Source organism: Hemitrygon akajei, chromosome 22 (assembly GCF_048418815.1).
Source record: "Hemitrygon akajei chromosome 22, sHemAka1.3, whole genome shotgun sequence".
In the NCBI taxonomy this organism is placed as follows: domain Eukaryota; kingdom Metazoa; phylum Chordata; class Chondrichthyes; order Myliobatiformes; family Dasyatidae; genus Hemitrygon; species Hemitrygon akajei.
The window spans coordinates 46,380,091-46,401,852 of NC_133145.1; the positions used below are offsets into that span (position 1 = coordinate 46,380,091).

General features: G+C 42.7%; 1 protein-coding gene across 2 annotated transcripts in view; it reads right to left on the reverse strand.

The window, feature by feature from the left end:
* LOC140714690 (cAMP-dependent protein kinase type I-alpha regulatory subunit) overlaps positions 1-21,762 on the reverse strand; it is a 71,033-nt gene that overhangs the window by 37,278 nt on the left and 11,993 nt on the right. Inside the window, exon 1 of one of the 2 annotated variants that reach the window (XM_073026148.1) lies at positions 1,149-1,559. The exons of the other annotated variant lie outside the window; for it this stretch is intronic. Within the exon in view, the coding sequence (XP_072882249.1) occupies positions 1,149-1,319 (171 nt within the window). The 5' untranslated portion in view covers positions 1,320-1,559. Of the gene's footprint in view, positions 1-1,148; positions 1,560-21,762 lie in introns of those variants that run through there. 2 annotated transcript variants of the gene reach the window in all.

A 21,762-nucleotide genomic window follows, 5' to 3' on the forward strand; every position in this document is an offset into this window, starting at 1 on the left:
TTTCCTCCAGTTCCCTCCCACATCCCAAAAATGTACAAGTTTGTACATTAACTGGCTACTGAACATTGCTCCTGGAGTGCAGATATGGGCACAATACAATGGATTAGGGTTGGATTAGCATGGGGGGGGGGGGGGGTGCAGAATCGCTGGGCCGAAAGGACTGTGTCTATCTATGACTCTCTATTCTGCAGCAGGGGAAAAAAAACAGAAGTAGACCTGGAATTAATCGATATAAACTAACAAAAGTCTTAGTTTGACACCAAACTGTATATCACGGTTAAACCATAGCAGATGAGAAGAGGAACAAACATATATTCGGGATTGCAGCCGTAAAAAAGTAAGATTTGGTTTCCACCCCCTCCCGCACCACAATATTTAACTGAAGAAAATGTTGACTTAACAGGGACCAGATGATAAACAATGTATTTTGAAATATGAAGGCAATGTAAATTTCTGATATGTCATGGCAAATTGGAATAAACTAGTAAAACATGACATTTGGATGAGGTCACTAAGGGTTAGCATACACAAAATGGAAGGAACCATTAAAAGGAAAGCTAGCAAGAAGTGACAGCACAGGTTTCTAAGATGTGACTGGATAGGTCTGGTAATGTGTATATAAAAGCATACTATCACCTTCAAAATTCAATGAAATATCATGATTTTATTTTTTCACCATACCTTGACAACTATATATAAATAAATGCACAGTTCTTCACTTCAGTTCTAAGTGCAATAATCCCCTGATCTTTTAAGGGTCTAATCCAGATATAGCATTAGAATTTCTGGAGTACAGATCATACTTTTTTCAACTAACCAATTAAGTATTTTTTATTATTGTCGAAGCGCCTTTTCAGTTTTAACCTTCCTTGTATGTGCCTCGTACTCGTATCCTGTTTTACAACGTCTTTGTTCCATCTGGCTCAACGAACTGTATAAAAACGTAAACAAGTCCCTTTCCACCACAACCTCCCCCTCCCACCCCATTCCCTTTTAATATTTGCAACATTTGCATTGCATAACACGTTCTCCAACCAACCACCATATAATAGTTACGCAAAGTTATGCTAACAACGCCTGTTACGAGTACAAATACGATTAGTTTTGCTCCCTGTGCGGAAAGGAGAAACAATGCACTCGAAACTCACTTTCTCGAGTTTCTCGAAGTATTCCCTGAGGTAGGTGATGGGTTTTTCGGGCCTGGCGATACAGAGTTGCACGATGCAGTCCTTGAGGACCTGCTGGATGTTGTGTTTGTGGACATATTGCTCGCACTCTCGCAGGCTGCGCTCTTCATCCCCGCTCCCCGCGGCCGCCATCTTAACCAGCCAGCCGACGTTCCCCTTTTAACCAGCCGGTTACAGCCAGACTCCGAGAGACCAGTCGCCGCCCCGCCGCCTCCCCGGGAGAAAACAGGCAAAGCCTCGGGCCGACAGCAGAGCGATCCTGCCTTCCGTCCGGCGGCGGCTGAAGAGGCCGGCCGAGCGTTCGAGCCGCCGGTTGAAGGGCCCCGTTGATGCGAGCGGCGGAGCGTTCCCAGTCACCGTCACTGTCACTTCGCACCGGAAATCAGCCGCGCGCGCGCAGACTGACGTCAATCCGCCTCGCTCTCGGCCTCGCCTCGCCTCCCGGCCTTGGCGCTGGCAGCCGCCCGCCGCGGGGCGGTGGAACCCGCGGGTTGCTGCTGCCCGCTCCCACCGCCTCACACGCACAACCGAGAGGTGTCCGGATTGAAGACATATTTCCCCTCAGCATCATCCTGGACGTCATCGGTTGACCACAGTCGCCCGTGCAAGGACAAGGAAGAGGCTGAGGCTTAGCGACTCCCTCAAAACCTTTCCACTGTCTAGAAATAAAGTCAGCAATGTGCCTTGGGTGTGTGTGTGCAACACCCAAAAGGTCCGAGACAGTGCAAGGTAAAATTGCGTCTACTGCGAAATAAAACTGCTGGAGAAACTCAGCGGATCAAGCAGCAGCTGTGGAGGGCAAAGGGATAGACTACAAGACACAGGAGTAGAATTAGGCTATTTGGTCCATCGAGTCTGTTCCACCATTCAATCATGGCTGATACTTCCCTTCACCCCCCACTCGCCAGCTTTCTCCCCATTACCTTTGATACCATGCCAATCAAGAACCTATCAATCTCCATCCTAAATACACCTAATGACCTGGCCTCCACAGCTGCCTGTGGTAACAAATGCCACATATTCACCACCCTCTGGCTAAAGAAATTTCTCCACGTCTCTTTTAAATGGACGCCCCTCTATCCTGAGGCTGGGCCTTAGACCTAGACTCCTCACCAAGGGACTCCACATCTACTCTGTCTAGGCCTTTCAACATTCAGAAGATTTCAATGAGACCCCCCCCCCCCCCACTATCCTTATAAATTCTAGCAAGTACAGGCCCAGAACCAACAAGCGTTCCTCAGATGATAACCCTTTCATTCCTGAAATCATCCTTGTGAACCTCCTCTGAACCATCACTGAACGCCAGCACCACTTAGATAAGGAGCCCAAAATTGTTCACAATAATCAAGGTGAGGCCTCACCAGTGCCTTATAAAGCCTCAGCATCACATCTCTGCTTTAATATTCTAAACCTCATGAAATAAATGCCAACATTGCATTTGCCTTCCTCATCACCCACTCAACCTGCAAGTTAACCTTTAGGGTGCCCTGCACAAGTCCCTTTGCATCTCAGATTTTTGGATGTTCTCTCTATTTTGGAAAAAAAACACTGCAAATTTACTTGTTCTACCAAAGTGCATGACCATACATTTTCCAACATTGTATTTCATTTGCCACTTTCTTACCCATTCTCCTAATCTGTCCAAGTCCTTCTGCAGTCTTCTTGTTTCCTCAACACTACCTGCCCCTCCGCCAATCTTCGTATCATCTGCAAACTTGGCAACAAAGCCATCATCTAAATCATTGATGTACAGCATAAAAGGAAGTGGTCCCAACAGCAATCCCCACAGAACACCACTAGTCATTGGCAGCCAACCAGAAAAGCACCCTTTTGTTCCCACTCACTGTCCTTTCAATCAGCCAATGCTTTAACCATGCTAGTAACTTTCCTGTAATACCATTGTCTCTTAACTTGGTAAGCAGCCCCATGTCTGGCACCTTGTCAAAGGCCTTCTGAAAATACAAATATACATTATCCACTGCATCCCCTTTATCTATCCTACTTATAATCTCCCCAAAGAATTCCAACAGGTTTATCAGGCAAGATTTTCCCTTAAGAAAACCATGCTGACTTTGGCTTATCTTGACCTGCGTCACCAACTACTCCATAACCTCATCTCATTTGATTCCAACATCTTCCCAACCACCGAGGTTGAATGGAAAATTGTAAATGTTACTCCACGACTTAAGAAGGGTGGGAGGCAGCAGAAAGGAAACTATAGACCAGTTAGCCTGACATCAGTGGCTGGGAAGTTGTTGGAATCGATTATTAGGGATGAGATTACGGCGTAACTGGAGGCACATGACAAGATAGGCCAAAACCAGCATGATTTCCTGAAAGGAAAATCCTGCCCGACTAGCCTACTACAATTTTTTGAGGAAATTACAAGCAGGGTAGACAAAGGAGATGCAGTAGATATGGTGGACTTGGAGTTTCAGAAGGCCTTTGACAAGGTGCTGCACATGAGGCTGCTTAGCAAGATAAGAGTCCATGGAATTACAGGGGAGTTACTAACATGAGTGGAGCATTGGCTGATCGGCAGAAAACAAAGAATGGGAATAAAGGGATCCTATTCTGGCCGGCTGCCGGTTACCAGTGGAGTTCCACAGGTGCAGGTGTTGGGACCGCTGCTTTTTACGATGTATGTCAATGATTTGGACTATGGGGTTAATGGATTTGTGGCTAAATTTTCAGATTCAGATTATTGTCATTTATAAACCACAAATACAATGCAGTTAAAAAATGAGACAATTTGCTGAAGATACAAAGATAGGTGGACAAGTGTGTAGTGTTGAGGAAACAGAGATCCAGAGATAGACTTAGATAGTTTAGGGGAATGGGCAAAGAAGTGGCAAATTAAATACAATGTTGGAAAGTGTATGGTCATGCACTTTGGTGGAAGAAATAAACGGGCAGACTCTTATTTAGATAGGGAAAGAATTCAAAATGCAAAGATGCAAAGGGACTTGGGAGTCCTTGTGCAGGATACCCTAAAGGTTAACCTCCAGGTTGAGTCAATGGTAAAGAAGGCGAATACAATGTTGGCATTCATTTCTAGAGGTATAGAATATAAGAGCAGGGATGTGATGTTGAGGCTCTATAAGGCACTCGTGAGACCACACTTGGAATATTGTGTGCACTTTTGGGCTCCTCATTTTAGAAAGGATTGGAGAGGTTTCAGAGAAGGTTCACAAGAATGATTCCAGGAATGAAGGGGTTACCATATGGGGAACGTCTGGCAGCTCTTGGGCTGTGTTCCCTGGAGTTCAGAAGAATGAGGGGGGGATCTCATAGAAACATTCAGAATGTTAAAAAGCCTGAAGAGATAAAATATGGCAAAGTTATTTCCCATGGTAGGGGAGTCTAGGACAAGAGGGCACGACTTCAGGATTGAAGGACATACATTTAGAACAGAGATGTGGAGAAATTACTTTAGTCAGAGGGTGGTAAATCTGTGGGATTTGTTACCACGAGCAGCTGTGGAGGCCAAGACATTGGGTGCATTTAAGGCAGAGATACATAGGTTCTTGATTAGCCAGGGCATCAAAGGGTATGGGGAGAAGGCAGGGGAGTGGGGATGACTGGAAGAATTGGATCAGCCCATAAGTGAATGGTGGAGCAGACTCAATGGACTAAATGGCCTGCTTCTGCTCCTATATCTTATGGTCTTATAAAACCCAAGAACACCGCCTTGTTATTTCTTTAATTTGCACCATTAATTTACTTTTGTAATTTACAGTCATTATATATCTTTGTGCTGTGTTGCTGCCACAAAACAACAGATTTCACAACACTCAAGTCAGTGATAAAACTTATTTTGATTCTGATTCGGACTTCCCTCAGCTTCCCCTGTTTCAAAGTAAGAAACCCTACTCTGTCCAATTTTTTTTCTTGGCTGCTAGTTTCTAGGCCTGGCAACATTTTCATGAATCTGCACTACATCCTTATCAATGCAATCGCATCTTTCCTGTTATACAGTGAACAGAACTGTACACAGTCCACAATACACGTCCTGGTAGTAGAGTCGTTAGCGTAATGCTTTAAGCACCAGCAATCAGGGTTAAATTCCGGCGGCTGTCTGTAAGTAGTTTGTACATTCTCTGTATGACTGTGTGTGCTTCCTCCAAAAATGTATGTGTTTCCTCCCAAAGATGTATGGGTTAGCAAGCTGTGAGCATATTATATTGGCACAGGAAGCATGCTGTGTCGGTTGTTGACACAAACTACAGATTGTACATAAGAAACAGGAGCAGGAATAAGCCATCTGGCCCATCAAGCCTGCTTCGCCATTCACTAAGGTCATGGCTCATCTGACCATGGACTCATCTCCACCTACCTGCCTTTTCCCCATAACCTTTAATTCCCCTACTATGCACAAATCTATCCAACCTTGTCTTAAGTATATTTACTGAGGTAGCTTCCACTGCTTCATTGGGCAGAGAATTCCACAGATTCACTACTCTCTGGGAAAAGCAGTTCCTCCTCATCTCTGCCCTAGATCTACCCCCCCCCCCCCAAATCTTGAGGCTATGTCACCTAACTCTAGTCTCACCTACCAGTGGAAACAACTTTCCTGCCTCTATCTTATCTATCCCTTTCATAATTTTATATGTTTCTATAGGATCTCTTCTCATTTCTTTTAATTCCATCGAGCACAGTCCCAGGGGACTCGATCTCTCCTCATAGTCTAAACCCCTCATCATCTCTGGAATCAACCTGGTGAACCTCCTCTGCACTGCCTCCAAAGCCAGTATATCCTTCCTCAAGTAAGGAGACCAGAACTGTATGCAGTACTCCAGGTGCGGTCTCACCAGTACTCTGTACAGTTGGAACTGTATACAGTATTTCAATACACATGCGACAAAGCTGATCTTTAATCTTCAGCATGACCTCCCTGATCTTACATAATTTGCCTTGGCTAATAAAGGAAAACACCTTATTTTTGCTTTTCATCGTTTAATTGACCCTTCCTTCTGCCTTTAGGGTTTGGTGAACTATACAAAGCATATACCCTTCTCCCTTACCTCCATTCAGGGCCCTAAATAGTCCGTCTGGGTGAGGCAACATTTCACCTGCAAATCTGCTGTTGTTGCCTACCGTGCCCAGTGCTCGGCTGATGTGGCTTCCTCTACATTGGTGAGACCCGTCGTAAATTGGGGAACCATTTCATTGAGCCCCTATGCTCCATCTGCCACAAGCGGAACTTAACGGTGGCCAAACATTTCAATTCCAATTCCCATTCCCATTCCCATTCCAACATGTCAGTCCATGGCCTCCTCTTATGCCAAGAGGAGCTTGTGGAGGAGCAACACCTTATATTCCGTCTGGGTAAAGTCCAACCTGGTGGTGTGAATATCAATTTCTCCCTCCAGTAAGAAATTCCCTCTCCACCTCTTCTATTCCCCCTTTTGGCCTTTTACTTCTTTTCACCTGCCTATCACTTCCCCTTGGTCCTCTCTTCCTTCACTTTCTCCTATAGTCCACTCTTCTCTCCTATCAGATTCCTTCTTCTTCAGCCCTTCAACTTTCCCACCCCACTGGCTTTACCTATCTGTTTCAAGCTAGCATCCTTCCCCTCGCCCCCCCAATTTTTTTTATTCTGGAGTCTTCCCCCTTTCTTTCCAGTTCTGAAGAAGGGTCTCGGCCCAGAACTTAAGACTGCTTATTCATTTCCATAGATGCTGCTTTACCTGCTGAGTTCCTCTAGCATTTGGTGTGTGTACCCTTTATATGGTTCAGAAAACCATACAAAACGTATATGTGAACTATAGAAAGTGTATATTTGAGCATCAATACTCAGGTAGCAGAGCATAGTGTCCAGTTTTTTTGGTCCACTTTGCCACTGCATGGGGACGTTGCTCTGTCAAGTCACTGTAGCAGCTGATGATGAATAGCTACCCCATGTAAGAGGAAACCATGCACAGGCAACTTCCTCTTCACAGTATACAGTATGGAATCTCTGCGGACAATTCCAATCCAATAACAATAGATCTGAACGCTGCTCTGAAATCATAACCCATGAACTTAGTCACCTTGATATTGACATTACTGCAAACAATGGGCAGGAAGTAAGTAGTTTAAAGAAAAGACAGTGGGCATGCCTTCTTCTGGAGTAGCAAACCAGAAGAAGAATGCCTTGTACACAGTTCCAACATTATTTCTCTGTTTGTATATTTATAGTTGGTGCTCTGGTGGGACACGAGGATGTGAAGGTAAAGGTGTGGATTTTAAGTAGACTTGACAGCAAAGAAAGTAGGGGTTAGTGAATAGTTATCCAAAACTAGCATTTTATTAATCAATTTTACCTTCAAACAGAAATGGTAAATGAATGAGCATCAGAGCTGGTCTGGTGTCTCAACAACTTCCCTTGTGGAATTAGTGAACACCCTTTAATGATTTGGTTCATTCTAACTCTAACATGGCAAGAACACATTAACATCATAAATCCAAAACTTTTAAGTTTCAAGGAGAGTTTCTATACTGATCCTGAATAAGTCATTTGCATCCTAAAGAAAGACAATCTGGTTAATCCTTAGAACGTAGAACATTATAGCACAGAACCAGGCCCTTTAGCCCACCTAGTCCACACAGAGCTGTTAGACTGCCTAGTCACATCAACCTGTACCTGGGCTATAGCCCTCCATACTTCTTCCATCCATGTACTTATCCAAACTTTTCCTAAGTGGCACAAGCAAATCTGTATCTAATACTTCCAACATTTCTATTGGCAGTTCGTTCAACACTTGCACCACTCTGCAAATGAAATTCCTCCTCGGGTTCCCTTTTAATATTTCACCTTTCACCTGTAACCCATGACCTCTAGTTCTAGTCTCATCCAACCTCAGTGGAAAAAGCGTACCTACATTCACATATTTTGTATACCTGTATCAAATCTCTCCTCATTCGCCTACACTCCAGGCAGAAAAGTAATAGCCTATTCAGTCTTCCCCTATAGCTCAGGTCCTTAAGTCCCAGCAACATTCTTATAAAGTTTCTCTGTACTATTTCAATCATATTGATATCTTTCCTGATGGTAGGTGACCAAAACTGCACGCAATATTCCAAATTTGACCTCACCAACATTTTGTATAATTTCAACATAAAATCCCAACCCCTATACTCAATACTCTGATTTATGAAAGCCAATGTGCTAGAAGCTGTCTTTATGACCCTCTGTGACACTATTTTTAAGCCGACCAGAGGTTGAGCCTTCTGGTCAACTTCAACAGCAAGAGAATAAGAGAGAAGGTATAATGAACAAGGAAGGAGTAGGGAAGCCTAACTCCAAACAGGATTCTTTTACTGACAAGGTGCTTTGACCATGATCTCATCATTACAAATATGGTGTTCCATCACATCACCAACATGAGATCTCATTGCCAAGTCAAGTCAAGTCACTTTTTATTGTCATTTCAACCACAACTGCTGGTACAGTGCATAGTAAAAATGAGACAACGTTTTTCAGGACCATGGTGCTACATGAAAGAGTACAAAAACTAGACTGAACTACGTGAAAACAACACAGAAAAAAAACTACACTAGACTACAGACCTACCCAGGACTGTATAAAGTGCACAAAACAGTGCAGGCATTACAATAAATAATAAACAGGACAATAGGGTAAGGTGTCAGTCCAGGCTCTGGGTATTGAGTCTGATGGCTTGGGGGAAGAAACCGTTACATAGTCTGGTTGTGAGAGCCCGAATGCTTTGGTGCCTTTTCCCAGACGGCAGGAGGGAGAAGAGTTTGTATGAGGGGTGCGTGAGGCCCTTCATAATGCTGTTTGCTTCGCAGATGCAGCGTGTAGTGTAAATGTCCATAATGGCAGGAAGAGAGACCCCAATGATCTTCTCAGCTGACCTCACTATCCGCTGCAGGGTCTTGCGATCCGAGATGGTGCAATTTCTGAACCAGGCAGTGATGCAGCTGCTCAGGATGCTCTCAATACAACCCCTGTAGAATGTGATGAGGATGGGGGGTGGGAGATGGACTTTCCTCAGCCTTCACAGAAAGTAGAGACGCTGCTGGGCTTTCTTTGCTATGGAGCTGGTGTTGAGGGACCAGGTGAGATTCTCCGCCAGGTGAACACCAAGAAATTTGGTGCTCTTTACGATCTCTACCGAGGAGCCGTCGATGTTCAGCAGGGAGTGGTTGCTCTGTGCCCTCCTGAAGTCAACAACCATCTCTTTTGTTTTGTTCATATTCAGAGACAGGTTGTTGGCTCTGCACCAGTCCGTTAGCCGCTGCACCTCCTCTCTGTAAGCTGACTTGTCGTTCTTGCTGATGAGACCCACCACAGTCGTGGCATCCGACAGATTGAAGTACTGGCAATTTTTTGTTACGTTATAATCTGTATGATGTTGACAGAATTATAAATTGTAACCAGTGGTCCCTCTACATCATTTGCTTTCTACTGCGTCTCAAGCCGGCTTCAGCAAACCCTCACCCATCCTTTTGACCACGAGATTCAAATACACCAACACCTCATACCCATCACTCACCCTATGTAAGTTTCAGCTCATCCAAAATGTTTTTTTTTATTAAACCTTGCACATTTTCCAGTATTGTCCTTACTGACAGGCTTCTGATTTTAAATTTTCATCCTTGTTTTGAAAATTCCACACCCCGATTTCTGGAACTGCTACCATTAACCTGTTTCCAAGCCATCAATTTCTCCACTTCTATTTCATTCAGAAGTGCTGAACCATTAATCCTTAGCTTAATTAATTAATTAATCCATTAATCCATCAGTTTACTCCTGAGATCCCCATGAAGCCAAATCTCTCAACGTGATACCAAAACACAGCTGAAACACTGGGTACTGCAAAAAAAAAATGAGACTAGAAAACATCACAGGTTTAAGGATCAAAATTTGACTCTTCATTCCCCGAGCAAAGCTGTTCCAGCACAATAGCAACATTGATATCACCTCAGTAATGTGAAAAATATGGTGTACATCCTGTACACTGCAATTCAATAGTTCCATTTAATATCAGAGAAATATCCAGCCTGAAATTCTTTTTCTTCACAGACATCCACAAAATCAGAGGAGTGCCCCAAATAATGAGTATTAGTTAAAACATTAGAACCCCAAAGCCTCCCTACTCCCCCACCCTTGCAGAAGGGAATGACCCTCCCCCACCCCCTCCCACTTCTGCAAAAAAGCATCAGCACCCTCCACTCACCAAGTATGCAATAGCAAGGCCTCCAATGAAGACCATCATCTGTAGTGCAGCAAAAACTAATCATTCTCCTGACAATTCGACTGACCACAGGCTCCCTCTCCCCCTAATAAAGGGAAAAAGTAGTGTCCCATTTCACAGCGAAAGGGGAGACATAACAAAACACCTCACTGATATATGGTGTTAAAAGTCTGTCATGCCGCTTTTTTCCCGAGTTCTGTGACCCAAGAATCGGCAACAATTACCAATACTGTAAAATGACTGCTTGACTGTGCTATCAATTGGCACTTATCTGGATCTATTAACTTCTTGCGGTGCTTAGTTTGACTTTTGCCATGATTACCTAGTTCCAGACCTTGCTAACATTATGACTTAATATGGATCAAAGAGCTGAATTGTAACTGCAAAGAGAGAGCAAGAGCCACTGACTTTAAAGGAACAAATATGGGATCAAGGATGCTCATAAAACCGAAGTCAATGAAAATCAGAGGTGAAGTTATTTCTCACATAAAAGAAGATGCTTATGATTGTTGGATGTCACTCATCCATCCAGGATTGCAGGAGTTTCTCAGACTTCATCTCAACCATTCTCTGCTACTTCATCAGTGTAAGGACAGGTTGTTCACTCAAGATCGCACATGGAGACAGAGACGTCGAAAGCGATGTGCAAGGAAGCAGAAGCGAGGCAAACGGCAGGGGTCCGTGCCAGGCTAAAAGCAAACCCTAGCCGGCTGACTCTCCCATCCATTCTGCTCTCCAATGTCCGCTCCCTGGACAATAAAATGGACTACGACCGACTCCAACGTAATATTCGGCGGGAGTATAGAGTTTGCTCCGCGTATGTCTTCACAGAGTCATGGCTCACTGATGGAATTTCGGACGCTGCCATTCAGGTAGATGGGCTAGCCTTTTTTCGTGTGGACAGAGATGCAGCTCTCTCCGGTAAGACTCGCGGTGGTGGCTTGTGTGTCTACATCAACACGGAATGGTGTAAGAACTCTGTGCTGGTTTCCTGACACTGCTCATTGCTTGTGGAGTTTGTGGCTGTTAGATGCAGACCATTTTATTTGCCATGGGAATTCACCTCTGTCCTTATACTCGGTGTCTACATTCCCCCCAGCGCTAATGCTAAGGAGGCGCTCTGTAAACTGTATGGGGCTATTAGCGAACTGCAGAACGCACACCCTGATGGTCTGTTTATTGTTGCCGGTGATTTTAAATACATGAACCTTAAGTCAGTGCTCCCCAAATTCCATCAGTATGTGGACTTTGCAACGAGGAAGGAGAACGTGTTGGACCTGGTTTACACAAACATCCCGGACGCATACCGGGCAGAGCCCCACCCCCACCTCGGATACTCAGACCACATCTCTGTTATGCTAATCCCAGCATACAGGCCGCTCGTCAGGTGCTCCAGACCAGTTCAGAAGTAGGTGAAAACCTGGACAGCAGTAGCCATCTCTGCTGTTCAAGACTGCTTTGAGCACACTGACTGGCACATGTTCAGGGAGGCTGCAACCGATGGCGACTCTACCAACTTAGAGGAGTACACAGCATCAGTGACCAGCTACATCAGCAAGTGCATTGATGATGCTACTCTGTCCAATACCATCACTATATGTGCCAACCAGAAGCCATGGATGACCGCAGAGGTGCCTGCGCTGCTGAGGTCCTGCGACCGCCTTCAGAGCAGGTGACAAGGCAGCTCTAACAACAGCAAGGGCCAAACTGCCCCGAGCCATCAGAGGGCCAAAGCGTGCACACGCCCAGCTAATCCAGTCACTTCCAGGACAGCGGCGACACGAGGCGCATGTGGAAGGGCATCCAGGACATCACCAATTACAGGACAACATCACCTGACTGTGCAGGTGATGCCTCCCTCCCAAATGCGCTGAATAACTTCTACGCCCGGTTTGAGGCAGAAAATGACATGGCGGCGAGGAAATCCACCCCTCCTACAAATGACCAGGTGCTGTGTCTCACCGTGACCGACGTGAGAAGAACCCTGTGCAGGGTCAACCCACAGAAGGCTGCTGGACCAGACAACATCCCTGGTAGAGTGCTCAGAGGATGTGCAGACCAGCTAGCAGATGTTCTCACTGACATCTTCAACATCTCCCTGAGCAGCGCCACCGTTCCAACGTGTTTCAAGGCCGCCACCATCGTCCCCGTGCCGAAGAAGTCTTCAGTGTCCTGCCTAAATGACTACCATCCTGTTGCACTTACATCCATCATCATGAAGTGTTTCGAGGGGCTCGTCATGAGGCATATCAAGACCCTGCTGCCCCCTCACTGGACCCCCTGCAGTTTGCGTACCGTCCCAACCACTCAACAGATTATGCTATTGCCACCACCCTCCACCTGGTCCTAACCCTCCTGGACAAAAAAAAACACATACATTCGGACGCTGTTCATAGACTTCAGTTCAGCATTCAACACAATCATCCCTCAGAAACTGATTGGAAAGCTGAGCCTATTGGGCCTGAACACCTCCCTCTGCAACTGGATCCTAGACTTCCTGACTGGGAGATCTCAGTCATTCCAGATCGGAAGCAGCATCTCCAACACCATCACACTGAGCACAGGGCCCCCCAGGGCTGTGTGTTCAGTCCACTGCTGTTCACTCTGCTGACCCACAACTGTGCTGCAACACACAGCTCGAACCATATCATCAAGTTCGCCGATGACACGACCGTGGTGGGTCTCATCAGCAAGAACAAGTCAGCTTACAGAGAGGAGGTGCAGCGGCTAACGGACTGGTGCAGAGCCAACAACCTGTCTCTTAATGTGAACAAAACAAAAGAGATGGTTGTTGACTTCAGGAGGGCACAGAACGACCACTCCCCGCTGAACATCGACGGCTCCTCGGTAGAGATCGTAAAGAGCACCAAATTTCTTGGTGTTCACCTGGCGGAGAATCTCACCTGGTCCCTCAACACCAGCTCCATAGCAAAGAAAGCCCAGCAGCGTCTCTACTTTCTGTGAAGGCTGAGGAAAGTCCATCTCCCACCCCCCATCCTCATCACATTCTACAGGGGTTGTATTGAGAGCATCCTGAGCAGCTGCATCACTGTCTGGTTTGGAAATTGCACCATCTCGGATCACAAGACCCTGCAGCGGATAGTGAGGTCAGCTGAGAAGATCATCGGGGTCTCTCTTCCCGCCATCACAGACATTTACACTACACGCTGCATCCTCAAAGGAAACAGCATTATTAAGGACCCCATGCACCCCTCATACAATCTCTTCTCCCTCCTGTCGTCTGGGAAAAGGCTCCGAAGCATTCGGGTTCTCACGGCCAGACTATGTAACAGTTTCTTCCCCCAAGCCATCAGACTCCTCAATACCCGAAGCCTGGACTGACACTTTGCCCTATTGTCCTGTTTATTATTTATTGTAATGCCTGCACTGTTTTTGTGCACTTTATGTAGTCCTGTGTAGGTCTGTAATCTAGTGTAGCTTTCTCTGTGTTTTTTTTTACGTAGTTCAGTCTAGTTTTTGTACTGTGTCATGTAACACCATGGTCCTGAAAAACGTTGTCTCATTTTTACTATGTACTGTACCAGCAGTTACGGTCGAAATGACAATAAAAGTGAATTGACTTGACTTGTTTAATTCCATTTACAACACCTCATAAAAATAAAGCTGTATAAGCCCAAATGTAGCACATCCTAGATGGGCTGATAACTGGCAGGAAACATTCAGAACAAACTAGTAAGGAGCGATGTCATCTCGAATTAAAAAGAATCTGTTATTAGCATTGCTGAGTTCCCTATTGTCAATTCCCATGGGAAGATTGGGATGGGGGTTGAATGGGAAAGGGGAGGTACTGTAGCATATCCCCACTGACCAGAAACATCTGTACTATCCACAAAAACACTATGGCCACAGAACCAGTTTAAAGTCAGCATGTACTGTAGAGTTTGCTAGTGATGTCTTCACTTTATTAACAATCAGAAATGACTGATATTAGAGGCTTTCAGCTGCCTGAGCCCTTCAATGCAGCTTTCAGACCCCCTTCTCTGACCATTTAATGTCCCTTATTAAACATTACTGAGGAAGCTCCACATCTACATTTAGATCACATCATTGTGAAGCATATTTATGTTAAATGTGCAATATAAATGCTGGCAATTATAATGGACTTCCAATGAAGTTTAATGAACTGATAATTTTTGTTACACCTACAGATCCCAACCAAATTCAGGAACTTGTTTCACAGAGAAACCTGTTGGTAACAGCTGACAATTATTTTGTTACAGGCAAGTGTTTACAACTAGGCTTTAACTCTAGATGTTTACATGGGTAATTCCAAAGTTAAGCATTGACTTACACTCAGTGACCACTTTATTAGCTACACCAGAACACCTGCTCATTAATGTAGATATCTAATCAGCCAATCATGTCGCAGCAACTCAATGCATGAAGGCATGCAGACATGGTCAAGTGGTTCAGATGGTGTTCAGACCAAACTTCAGAATGGGGAAGAAATGTGATCAAAGTGACTTTGACCATGGAATGATTATTGGTGCTAGATGCAGTAAATTTCAGAAACTGTTCATCTGGGATTTTCATGTACATCTCTAGAGCATATATGTCAAACTCAAGGCCCGCGGGCCAAATCCGGCCCGCGGTGGAATTTATCTTTGGCCCGCGAGATAATATCTAATTACTATTAAAACTGGCCCCAGTAATCGAAGTGCCTATGGCGTATGATATGGCTAATGCTGAGTTTATTCAGGTACCAGGTTTTCAGGGTTTTTAGTGTTTATTCGGCAGTCTTGCTCGGCAGTCTTCTTCATAAGAAACGGAATTTGTAAAGTGAAACACTTTGTAGTTATAGCAGAGACTGAGACACATGAGAGCAGGCTGAAAAAACGGAGGCAATGAAAGCTGCGTTCGCACGCGTCCGACTGATCCGGCCCGCATAAAGCTGCATTTTGCTCAATCCGGCCCGTGACCTAAAATGAGTTTGACACCCCTGCTCTGGAGTTTACAGAGAATGGTGCTATAATTTAAAAAAAAAGCCTCCAGTGAGTGACAGTTCTGTGGGTATAAACTCCTTGTTAATGAAAAAGGTCAGAGGAGAATGGACAGACCAGTTAAGGCTGACAGGAAGGCCACAGTAACTCAAATGATTATGCGTTACAACAGTGATGTGCAGAACACACAACATGTCCAACCCTGAAATGGATGGGCTACAGCTGCAGAAGGCAATGAACATACAGAAATACACTATGCAACCACTTTATTTGGTACCTCCTGTACCTAATAATGTAGCCTCTGAGTGTAAGTGCAAAGACAATAATTGAGATTGTAAGGTATTCAGAGTATGGTTGAGTACTTCTTTATTAAAAGCATACCAAGTACATTTTATCAGTATTATGTATGCAAATGAATGCAGATGCACACACCTAGAGAGAAGCACACTACACAATTTTATATACGAACATACAACATGGAAAGCTGCTCTGATAATTCTGCATTATGCCACTTAAATAAACACACACACACACAAAGATAACTTGGAGACAATGTTCCCTCTAACTTGTAATGACCAGTGTGCATAAAAATTTTGTGCTGTGCAATTTTTGCCCAGTGACAACAACATGCACGCACTGAATAATTTCTTCAATAAAAACAGTATAATTTAAGCCAGTTCTAAGATCAGCAGACAAATCACCGCAAACTCCACATTGTCAACACCGTCCACGTCAGAAACCGGAAAAGGAAATGTGATCGTGCACAATCGTGAAATATACTTAACATGTCAGTGAGGCAGAGGGTGACAACCCTTTGTGAGCAGTTTAATTTCCTTTGTGCACTAGTAGTAAAAGATGTGTGTACATGCACACGAGAACACCTTAGAGGGAACATTGCTTGGAGAGGCTGCAATGTCAATCCACTTGTAAAGAGGAACAGAATAAGGTCAATTGAGCAACTGAGCTACAGATTGTTGAATGTTTAAATTTAAATTAATTTAAACTTAAATCATCCTCAACAGTAGCATTCACATTAAAAGTACATGTATGAATATCATGTACTTCCTTCTTATCAAGTCAAGACTTTGCTCTACCAAGACTGTCTAATAACTAGTATGTAAAATGCATCCCACATAATAAGAATTCATGGACAGGTGCCCTCCACTCCTCAAAAATGAAGTGGAAGCAAGTTATCCCCATGCCTGCACAAGAAGAACAGAAGAAGAAAACAAGGTAGGGGATTTTTTTTTATTGTTGGACTGAACTGACACATGCAAGATGGCTGCTGAATGAATCTGTAATGTTTTATGGACTCTGAAACTCACATAACAATTTAAGCAATAGGAACTATAAATACACTATTAACATTGCCCAAGAATTAAAGAGTTATGCATTTCATTACCTAATGTTGTTCAAGGTTGCTCAAAAAAATCTCAGTTTTCATTCCTTGCTTTCTTTTGCTATCCTTTTTTAACTCCCTTTATTTATATTTCTGCACTGATTTAAATTGAATTCGCTCTCACCATGCCTTCCTTTACTTTAAAAGAGCACTTAAAATCTCATGAGGATGCATTGTCTATCTTGTTGACCTCACCGATCTGTTATCAACTCTTATTTTCAGCAACCATATTGACAGCTTATTGTCTGCCTGCACTACACCTTCTCTGTAATTTTGACAGTTTATTCTTCATTCTGTTTGAGTTTCCCTATTGGACTATGGATAGCATGAAAAATAAAGTGTGTCCCTGTACCTCAGTACATGTGACAATAATAAGGCAATTTACCTTATTGCCTTAATATTGCCTTAAAACAATGTGGGTATTTTTTCAAACGTAAGTATTATAGGCAAGTGTAGCTAATGTAGTGTAACCTCTGTCTCCAGATCCACCAGCATTTGTGGGGACTTATCTCTCAATGAAATTGGTGTAATCTCCATTGTCAGGTTACTAAAATATATTACCTTTGTGTCAGTTAAGTAGCTAGTTATTAGCATGAGAAACATTGAAGAATCATTACTGGAGGGTACATTTGATTTTTTTTCCCCCTCTCTTAATGTGAGTTTAAAAATGCATTCTCAGAAAATGCATATTTGAAAAGAGCATTTTGGAAAGAAAAAGCATTTCTTTAGCAATAAGAAGATTATTAGACTTCTGGACTGTAAACATTTCATATGTATTCACAAACATGCCTTTAGTATCTCCACGTTGGGTGAATTATTTCAAAGAGCAGCAGAGGAAGAAGTGGAGCAGCGAAGATGTCAGCTCTTGCAGGACATCCCTGGAGCGAGATTTTGAAAGTTGAGACAACTGTTAAGATGACAAATCAAGAACCCATCAATATACGGGAATTTCAGTATCAGTAATATATGATCATTCAAACATTATTGGCAAGTCCTTTATAAATGTGGACCAGAATAGATTTCACCTTTTTCATCCAAAATATTTAACTTTTTAAGAGGTTTGACTGAATGAAAGGTGGCAGAAAATTTCTCCAGGAAAAAAGACTACAACTCGGGGTCACTATCTCAGAATAAAGGATTATCTTACAACCAACAGGAAGAGAAATATTTTCATTCAGAAGATTGTAAAGCTATGGAACGTTCTGCCAAAGATGCTGCAATTGTTCATTCATTAAGTATGTGGTGGTAGAGTTAAAATAAGAGATGAGCCTTGTTCTTATTGATTGGAAGAGCAGATTTTTAGGCTAAATAGTCTGCTCTTTCTCCTTTTTTTTATGGTAATCAATATCCAAGACAGAAACAATTTCATCTGGTGTTGTAAAGGTCTTATGCAGAAGACTTTTGGATAATCTCTAAACCTTTTTACTGGAAATAATCACAGAAATGGCTTTAATTTTAATCTCATAAAGGAACATTCTAACCCTCTAACAACACATTGCCATAGCTGGCCAATATTATTACATAGCAGAAGTGTATTACAGATTCTTACTACTTCTGCGTGTCATATGCAGAGAGGACTGTGCAGATATCACTCCAGTCTTTGTACTAACTGGGATATATGTAAAATAGGAAGTCTATAGAGAAAAGATATAAATATCAAGATATATCTGTATGTGTAGAGAAAACCATGTACTGTTCTGTATTCCTTCCATATATTTTTATGGATGCATTTTGTTTTTTTTATATATATAAAATAAATACTTTTTTTCCCAAATTTGGTTAGGCAGCTGGTCAATTTTCTCTGTTAAGAAAATAATTCCAGTATGTGGTGGGGATGGGAGTGACTGGGTAAGCTAACAGAGGTCTTTAAAATTCTTTTCTATAAGATTCTTATTTCTCCAGCCCTTGACCTGGCTTCACCTTATCGCCTTTCAGACCTGTGGGGCTAGATCTGAAATGTTAGCTGTCCACTCATTTCCATAGATGCTGCCTGACCTGCTGAGTTCCTCCTGCGTTCTGTATGTTTTTCTTTAAAATTAGGAAGGATTTTGATAGCATGCCTAGGTACAAGGTTTCTACTTATGAGAAGTGTGCAGTACATCTGGAGGCCATTAATGTAAAATAGTTATCAAGAAATCCAATGGAGAATTCAGAAGCACCTCCATAATGGGAGTAGTTGAAGTGAATAGTGCTTTTGGATTTAAGGGATGGCTACACAAGCAAATTATATCAACAGGAATAAAGGGTTACATAGACAGAAGGAAAGAAAGGAGTGTAATTGACAAGATAGGTGGGTTAGACGGAAAGACTGGTTTTCTATGCTGCAAATCCTCTCTAGTCCTCTATAAGCACTATGTTTACTTTTGGTACTCTTCTGAGGTCATGGCCAAGGATGTGATGGTAATAACTCTAATTCTTTTATCCAGGATACTTTCTGTGGTAGGCTTATGGAGAACATTTTTTTCCCTTGTTGCCTTTGCTTCGTCCATCAGGATTTCAAAGGAGACATTAGAAAAAAAAGTAATATTTTTGCAACTCAAACCACGCATGAAATGCAGCCTTGCTTTAAGGGAAGTATGCCTGATTTAAGTAGACTTTGAAACTTGTTCACTCTGACTGTTTATTTGAAAATGCGGCTTTAAAGTTAAAACAATCTTTCCAACATTATCTCAAAAGCACCTAGAGCAGCATAACTTAATGCATATAGAAACATAGAAAACAGTGTACCTGCTTTCTCTCCATACCCCCTGATCCCCTTAGACACAAGGGCCATATCTAACTCCCTCTTAAATATAGTCAATGAACTGGCCTCAACTGTTTCCTGTGGCAGAGAATTCCACCGATTCACCACTCTCTGTGTGAAGAAGTTTTTCCTCACCTCAGTCCTAAAAGGCTTCCCCTTTATCCTTAAACTGTGACCCCTCGTTCTGGACTTCCCCAACATCGGAAACAATCTTCCTGCATCTAGCCTGTCCAATCCCTTTAGAATTTTATACGTTTCAATAAGATCCCCCCTCAATCTTCTAAATTCCAGCGAGTATAAGCCTAGTCGATCCAGTCTTTCTTCATATCATGGCTTGAGTTAAAATCAGGGTCTCAGTGCGCCTCAACATAAAATGCAATCTGATATATTGTACTACAATAATTTGAGTCACATCATGCAATATAGTATTCTGTGTAAAGAATTTCTCTCACTCACTACAACATTCAATAAAAAATAGCTAACCTAGTAAATCAGACCATGTATATATTTAATTAAGATTTTGTTTAATTATATAAATTATTAATATTATTATCAATTAGTAAATGTAGTTGGATGTAACAATGAGGTATTAATCTGTCACAAGCAGTACATTTCTGATGCATCCATAATCCACCCATGGCAATAATAATTAGTGAATTGCAGTCTGCATGGGATTTAAGCAAATATTTGGCTGCCTGTGGTTTTAATTAGCCAACAAGCCTCCATATCAAAGAGGCTGCAACATTCATTATCACTAGGCAAACACTTATTGCCACAATATGGCATGAAAGCATTCCTGATGATCTGCAAAATACCCAATAACGTATTGATTTTAAATCAAATGACGGCAGTAGAAATTTTTAAAAGACGATATTTTAAGATAAATGTCGTGGTTAAAAACAATAAGCTTGATATTCACTTTACCAATTAAAAAAAGTAAAGATGACTATATAGTATTTCAGCATATTCAGCATTACAAGAGGGATCTTGAGGGAACATTTCCTGCAACTTCTGAGAAAAACATTTTGTTAATAGCTATAAAAATGAGAAAGCTTCACAATACAAGTTTTCAAGCAGTAATAGCCACCTAACAAATATAAATATCATAACTATGTTAATTCAGCCTTCAACTAAATAATTTAGAATAGAAGTGACAAGTTAAAAACTGCTGATTTAACAACAGGGTTTGAAATTTCGATACTGGAAAAATATCAGCACATTTAGATGGTGGAGGAAGGCTTTGCAGATGTGTTAATGAGACACCAACTATGACTGACAAGGGATCTAGTCACAACTGCTCAGAAGATCTGCCCTAGGATCAGGTTAGAAACTTCACACAGTTAAGGAAAGGAAATAGAAGCACGGATAATTTTTACACTCATCCTCCTCATCTCACTGTCTGTCTACAATGGGATTTCGACCAATTTTCTACCAAAAAAAATCAGAGGAACCGTATAGAAATTGGACCTGAGATGTTTTGTATATCAATAAAACTGGTAATTATTAATAGATTGTACTAATGCAGGTAAGCGTTAACAAGGAGGTAACAAAATGAAATACTATATAAAGTGAGAAGAGTACATTCATGAGAATTCCACTAGTCGGGATCCACCATGGTTATTGCGTCCTAGCTCTCTACATGATATGCAGGCCAGGGCAGTATGATATGCCCATGCAGCAGGCTCCTCCTCTCCATGCAGCTGATGAATCTAAAGGAACAGCAGAGACCGATACAGCTTGGCACCAGCAACGTTGCAGGAATTGCCTTTCAACATTGAACTCAATGTAGGACTGCCTTAGGGACTTCAGCTCCAGATTTTTCCTCAGGGTTTATTCCAGAAACCTTCCACATGAATGGATATAGCTGCAAGTCAGTGGAGGTTTGAGATCAGAGTTTTCCTTTTCTTAGATGAGCTGCTGACCACGGCTGATGAGCCCTATCTGCCTGAAGCGCCTGGTTTTCAAGCACCAGTAACTCACCTTTGCCCCTTCTCTTGTCAGTAGAAACAGTTCCACCGGGCTTAGTAGCTAAGCCATGCTGCAGCTATGAAGGCTATGAGCTGGACTTGGCTGTCAGAGGCTATTTGAGATGCACATCATTGGGGAGCATGTAGTAGTGGGAGCTGATCCTCACCACCTTCCCTAACCTTACGAAACCATGAGAAATTATGTGATAAAAGGTTTGGACTTTCCACGTTTCAATTCCTTCAATTTCAATGGGTGGGTTTAGATTCCATGATATTAAATAATTTGATTCCTGTTAATAATG